This window comes from Pantherophis guttatus, chromosome 4, assembly GCF_059756535.1.
Source record: "Pantherophis guttatus breed Tessera chromosome 4, ASM5975653v1, whole genome shotgun sequence".
NCBI lineage: Eukaryota > Metazoa > Chordata > Lepidosauria > Squamata > Colubridae > Pantherophis > Pantherophis guttatus.
This window is the reverse complement of record NC_142066.1, coordinates 155,337,930-155,343,929: the sequence shown is the minus strand read 5'-3', so window position 1 is coordinate 155,343,929 and position 6,000 is coordinate 155,337,930. Positions and strand designations below refer to the sequence as shown.

The window sequence follows — 6,000 nt, the reverse complement described above, 5'->3', positions numbered from 1 at the left end:
AGACGTATCTCTGTGACCGGAAGTGGGCGGGGCGGAGGCGTTTGTTGTGATAGCAGCCTCTTCCGACGCGGCGGCGAGGCCAGAAGCGAGAGAGGGCGAGGTGGGAGCGGCGTTGCGGGAAGGGCTGACGCCTTTTTTTTTTCCTCCCTTCTCCTGGCTGGAACCGGGAGTCTCGCCCCCCCCCCCGGGTTCAAGCGGGTGGGGAGTCGGAGGGGCTCGCAGAACGCCCGTGTTGTAGCCTTGCCTCGCCCGGTTGCAGGGAGGGCAGTTTGGGACCTCCGCCACCCTGTACCTGGCTGCAGCCCAGTGCGCATGCGCGGCTGAGCTTGTGCCTAGGTGCAAGTGAGCCCCAACAGCAAAACGTGGGAGAAAGTGCGCATGCGCGGCCTAGCTTGGCCCTGGGACAAGGGTGGGCAAATGTGGCTCTTTTTACAACCTGTGGACTTCAACTCCCAGAATTCCTGAGACAGCTTGGCTGTCTCAGGAATTCTGGGAATTGAAGTCCACAGGTTGTAAAAGAGCCACATTTGGCCTGGGTGCAAGTAAGAGCCCCCCGCCCCCCCCCCGTAGCAAAACTTGGCAGAAAGTGCCCCTCCCCCCTCCAGAAGGGCTGGTCTGCCAATCAGAGAAGTCCTCAGAGTGCGACTACAAAAGTAGTTTGTTCCAAGATTATTAATAATAAAAAAATTGTGTTAATGGTATTCATAAAAAAAAAAAAACATTGGAATTGGCTTGTATTGTTGATGCGGGGTGGTGGTGGGGGTGTTTTTTTTAAAAAATAGGTGTTTATTATATGGTGGGGCTTTTAAAAATGATGTCAAAAAGGAGCCTGGATAGCTCAACAGACTAATGCATTGTAATTTAACTCCAGCTGTCTGCAATTAGTAAGTTCGAATCTCTCCAAGGCTCAAGGTTGACTCAGCCTTCCATCCTTTCTAAGGTAGGTAAATTGAGGACCCAGTTTGTGGGGGCAATAAGCTGACTTTGTATAAAATATACAAAAGGATGAAGGCTATTGCTTAACGCATTGTAAGCCGCCCTGAGTCTCCGGAGAAGGGCGGCATATAAATCAAATTTAAAAAAACAAAAAAATGCCTCCCCTCAGTCACCAAATAATGTATTTATATATTTAAATAAATAATAAATAATTAAAATAAAATAAATAAAATAAAATAAAATAAATAAATAAAATAATAAAATAAAATAAATATATATATGGATTGGAATATTCCAACCCAAATTATTTATTTATTAAACAAATGAGGTAGTCCTTAACAATAGTTGATTGACCCTTCGAAGTTATAGCAGCACTGGAAAAAAAATTAATTACGTTGGTTTTCTTCCACTTAACAACTGTCATCTGATCAAACTCTCCAAGGTTGCTTTAACTGTAAAGTGACTCATGTTTATGACGGTCGCAATGTCCCCAGGGTCACTTGATCCCTCTCTGGCAACCTTCTAACCAGCAAAAGTCAAGTGGGAAGCCAGATTCGCTTAATGACCATCTGACTAACTTTTAATAACAGCTTAAGGCGAGAAAGGCCGTAAAATGGGGCAGATCTCAAATCATTGGTTGGTTTAGAAACAGAAGTTTTGGGGGTTTTCTTTTTGATCATAAGTTGAGGACTTACCTGTAAATAAGAAGAAGAAATAATAAATAATTTTGAGACATTTCAGGATCCTAGGAGGAGGCTGAATAGGAGTTGATGCAACCGTCTGAATGGAGGTCATTGCAGGTCAGGGAGAGAAGACAACATTTGTAGTGATAGGGCTGGAACTTTGGACAACCTGGTGTACTCATCATTATTTTTTTAACTTGTAAGATTAGATAAAAGGCAGCTATTCTGCTTGATATGCTTTGAGGCTTGAAATCAAAATGGTATGTTTTCTTTATGGGTCTTTAATTCCTTTTTAAAAAAAATTACGGCGATGTTACAATTACTTAACTGTATATGCTTATTTAGTCGTTTAATTTATTCACCAACTTTATTATTTTTATAAACAATTCAAAGCAGCCAACATACCCCTTACTTCTCCCTCCTTTGATTTTCCCCACAACAACAACCCTGTGAAGAGTGCTGGGCTGAGAATGACCTGCGGATACCCCAAGAAAGTTTAGCTTCCAAAATACAGATGGACCTCAACTTACAACAATTCATTTAGTGACTGTTCAAATGGCACTGGAAAAAGATAATCTATGACCGTTTTTCACACGGCCGTGGGGAAGCCAGATTCACTTAACAACTGTGGCAAGAAAGGTCGTAAAATGGGGCAAAATTCACTTAACAAATTTCTCACTTAGCTAAATAAATTTTGGGCCCACTTACGGTCGGTCGTAAGCCGAGGACAACTTGTACACCCACAGTATGAGGTTCAACTTATCTGTGGATAGGCTTATCTGCAGATATACGGGTAGTCCTCGATTTAACAACCCATTCATTTAGTGACCAAAGTTAGAACAGCACTGAAAAAGTTGACGTTATGATAATTTTTCACACTTAATGACCCTTGCAGCATCTCTGCAGTCACAGGATCAAAATTTGGATGCTTGGCCTCTGGCTGATATTTATGATGGTTGCAGTATCCCGGGGTCATGTGACCACATTCTGGTCCCAATTTTGGGTGTAAGTCAAGGACTATATTGAGCAGAGAGTTAAACCTGGTCACTATATGACTGCCTACTTCCTCTACAATTCAACAACTTCTGAGTTGTGACTCTCTCCAGAGAGCCTGGCTTAGGAACGCATCGCTCCAGCACCAAACAAAGGGTTTTTTTTCCCCCTTAATGTCAATTTTTAAAATCGTCGTGTTCCATCTTCGTTTCAAGGTGTTTTTCTGCATTTATATTGGTGGCTTCTCTTTGTAAGCCTTCACAATAATCCTTGGCAGTCGAGGCTCAATATTTCTACGGCTAAGCAAGACCGTTGTTCAGCAAGTTTTCGCTCATTTTACGGTCTTTTTCTGCCACCGTCGTTAAATTGAATCGCTGCAGTTGTTAAGTTACCAACACGGTTGTTAAGCGAATCTGGCTTCCCCATTGGCTTTGCTCGTCAGAAGGTCGCAAAGGTCCCACGACCCCTGGGGCACTGCCACCGTTACAAATACGAGTCAGTTGCCACGACTCCGTATTTCGATCACGTACCCGCAGGGATGCCGCAACGGTCTTAAGTGTGAAAACCGGTTGTAAGTCAATTTTTCAGTATAACTTTGAATCGTCAGTAAATGAACAGCTGTAACTCTCTAAAACACGGGGGTCAAAATCAATTTCATTGAGTGCCGCATCAGGGTTGTGTTTGACTTTGGGGGGGGGATGACGGTGGTATGGCTGGGGTGGTGGTGGCCTGCTCGACGTCGCTCGTGTCGGGGGCGCCTGTGGAGGCCCAAGTCCTTTGCCCGCGAAAACAGGCTCCTGAACTCCGTTTTCGGCTGCGACCGCCTCCTGCAACCCTCTGCCAGCGAAAACTGAGCTTGGGAGGGCCCTCCTGAGCTCCGTTTCCACTGGCAGAGGCACTGAGGGCCAGTTCTTTCCAGGTCGGCCCCGCTAGCCAGATCTAAGTTCCCCGCGGGCCAGATCCCTGGCCTTGAGTTTGACACTCCTGCTCTAAACCAATCATCGTAAATGGAGGACCACCTGTATTTATTTTGATCTGTATCAACGGGTTGAAGAGCAACACGGACCCGGATTGTCTCAAATTCCTTTTTTCCAGGATGTCCCCATGAGTTCTCCCGCGGAGGATGTCCATGATCCTTTTCACATGCGTGGTGCGGATAAAGGACGGACTTCACCTCTCGGCCTCCAGTGACTTCCACCTAGACCCTCATTTTTTGGAATGCAGGAAGAGACTCAACATCCTGTCCTCCGTCCTGACACAATATCCAGAACGGGGCACGGCCAAAGAACGTGATCTCAGTATACAGTAAGCCATGCTTTATTATACAGTCCGGTTTTATTCATTCGTTATATTGTTTTGTGTGTCGCTTCGGTCATTCATTCTGATTGACTTAACGAAAGAGTGAATAAATACAGGTAGTCCTCAGCTTACGGCCACAACTGAGATGGATTTTTTTATATATATAATTTTTTAAAATTAATTTTAGAATAACACAACACAACATTCAAAACACAAACACACAATATGTGTTTCTTTTCACATATCAGTTTCGTTCCTCTTACTTTCTATTTTCTACATTTTCCCATTTTTCTCATCCTTTATTATCTTTATCGTCCCTTTGTTCCCAGTTTTATTCATTTACAGTATTTTACACATTTGTCACTTCATTTATTCACTTTTACTTTCCCTAATCTTGAGCCAATCGTACCACTTAGTCCATACTTGATAATAATCTGTGTGAGACAAAAATTAATGTGGCTGTGAAACGCTTGCTAATTGGCTTGAGCCTTGATAGTACAGTGGTTTAAGGCACCCTGTTATTAAGCTGGTTATTAAGACCAGATGCCTGCAATTACTGCAGGTTCGAATTTCGCCAAGGCTCAAGGTTGACTCAGCCTTCCATCCTTTCTAAGGTAGGTAAATTGAGGACCCAGTTTGTGGGGGCAATAAGCTGACTTTGTATAAATATACAAAAAGATGAAGGCTATTGCTGAGCACATTGTAAGCCGCCCTGAGTCTCTGGAGAAGGGCGGCATATAAATCAAATTTAAAAAAAAAATAAAAAATAAAAATAAAAAAAAATTGAGCTTCGCCCCCATTTTACAACCTTTTTCTTTTTTTGGCCACAGTTTGTTAAGTGAATCGTTGCAGTTGTTAAATTAGTAAGACAGTTGTTAAGTGAATCTGGGCATAGCCTGTTGTCTTTGCTTGTCTTTGCAAAGGGGATCATGTGACCTTGGGACATTGCGACCATCATAAATAGGAAGCACTTGTCAAGCGTGTGAATTTTGATTGCGTGACCATGGGGAGGCTGCAACGGTCGTAAGTGTGAAAAATGGTCCTAAGTCACTTTTTTCAGTGCTGTTGTAACTTTGAATGGTCACTAAATGAACTGTTGTAAGTCGAGGACTACCTGTACACACAATCCAGTGCCGTGGTGGCTCAGTGGTTAGAATGCAGCACTCCAGGGCTAACTCACTGCCCACCGCCAGCAGTTCGATCCTGACCGGCTCAAGGTTGACTCAGCCTTCCATCCTTCCAAGGTGGGTAAAATGAGGAGCCAGATTGTTGGGGGCAAGAGATTGACTCTGTAAACCTCTTAGAAGTGGGCTGTAAAAGCACTATGAAGCGGTATGTAAGTCTTAAGTGCTATTGTCCTCCCAGTGGTTAGAATGCAGTATTGCAGGCTGACTCGCCAATTTTCTGGAGTTCGATCCTGACCAGCTCAAGGTTGACTCAGCCTTCCATCCTTCCGAGGTGGGTAAAATGAGGAGCCAGATTGTTGGGGGCAGGAGATTGACTCTGTAAACCTCTTAGAAGTGGGCTGTAAAAGCACTATGAAGCGGTATATAAGTCTAAGGGCTAGTGCTATTGCTCAGAAAGTTACCAATTCATCAAGCAATAAAAATTCATCTCCTTCAACTCGCTCCTATCTTTGATGTATTCAACTGCGGAGCTCCTTGCACTGCGAGATTCCCCCCTCTCGCATGTCTGGCCCTCTCAGTTATCAAGGGCCGCCCTTGAGGACGGGTTTTGGAACCCTGAGAGGTGGTTTGCAAAAAAACGACGGCTTTGGGGGTTTTTAGATAACTCTTTTAAGTTCTATTTGAAGGGGTTCTGGGAGGGATTGTGGGAATGGATCTGGGGGGATCCATAAATCCACTGAAAGGGGAAATGGGTCTGATAATCATGGTGGGAGGATGGGGACAGAAATCTGACAAGGATGCAGGGGGATGAAGCGATGGCCATTAGTATAGTAAGTGGGAGGGGCAGATATGACAGCTGCAGGGGGCCATATTATGTTTCGGGAGTGCGCACTCGTTGTTTACGAGCGATTGCCCACTCCGACCCCCAAAGCACTGCTCGTTTCCCGGGTTGTTCAGAGTCT

The 6,000-nt window shown here is 44.3% G+C and overlaps 1 protein-coding gene across 2 annotated transcripts in view; it reads left to right on the top strand.

Annotated features, from left to right (window-relative positions):
* SEC22C (SEC22 homolog C, vesicle trafficking protein) overlaps positions 1-6,000 on the top strand; it is a 36,153-nt gene continuing 30,153 nt past the window's right edge. The window contains exons 1-2 of one of the 2 annotated variants that reach the window (XM_087893130.1): positions 1-100; positions 3,708-3,917. In XM_087893130.1, the coding sequence (XP_087749256.1) occupies positions 3,736-3,917 (182 nt within the window). In that variant the 5' untranslated portion in view covers positions 1-100; positions 3,708-3,735. The remainder of the gene's footprint in view (positions 101-3,707; positions 3,918-6,000) is intronic. The other variant, XM_087893131.1, reaches the window with a different exon arrangement.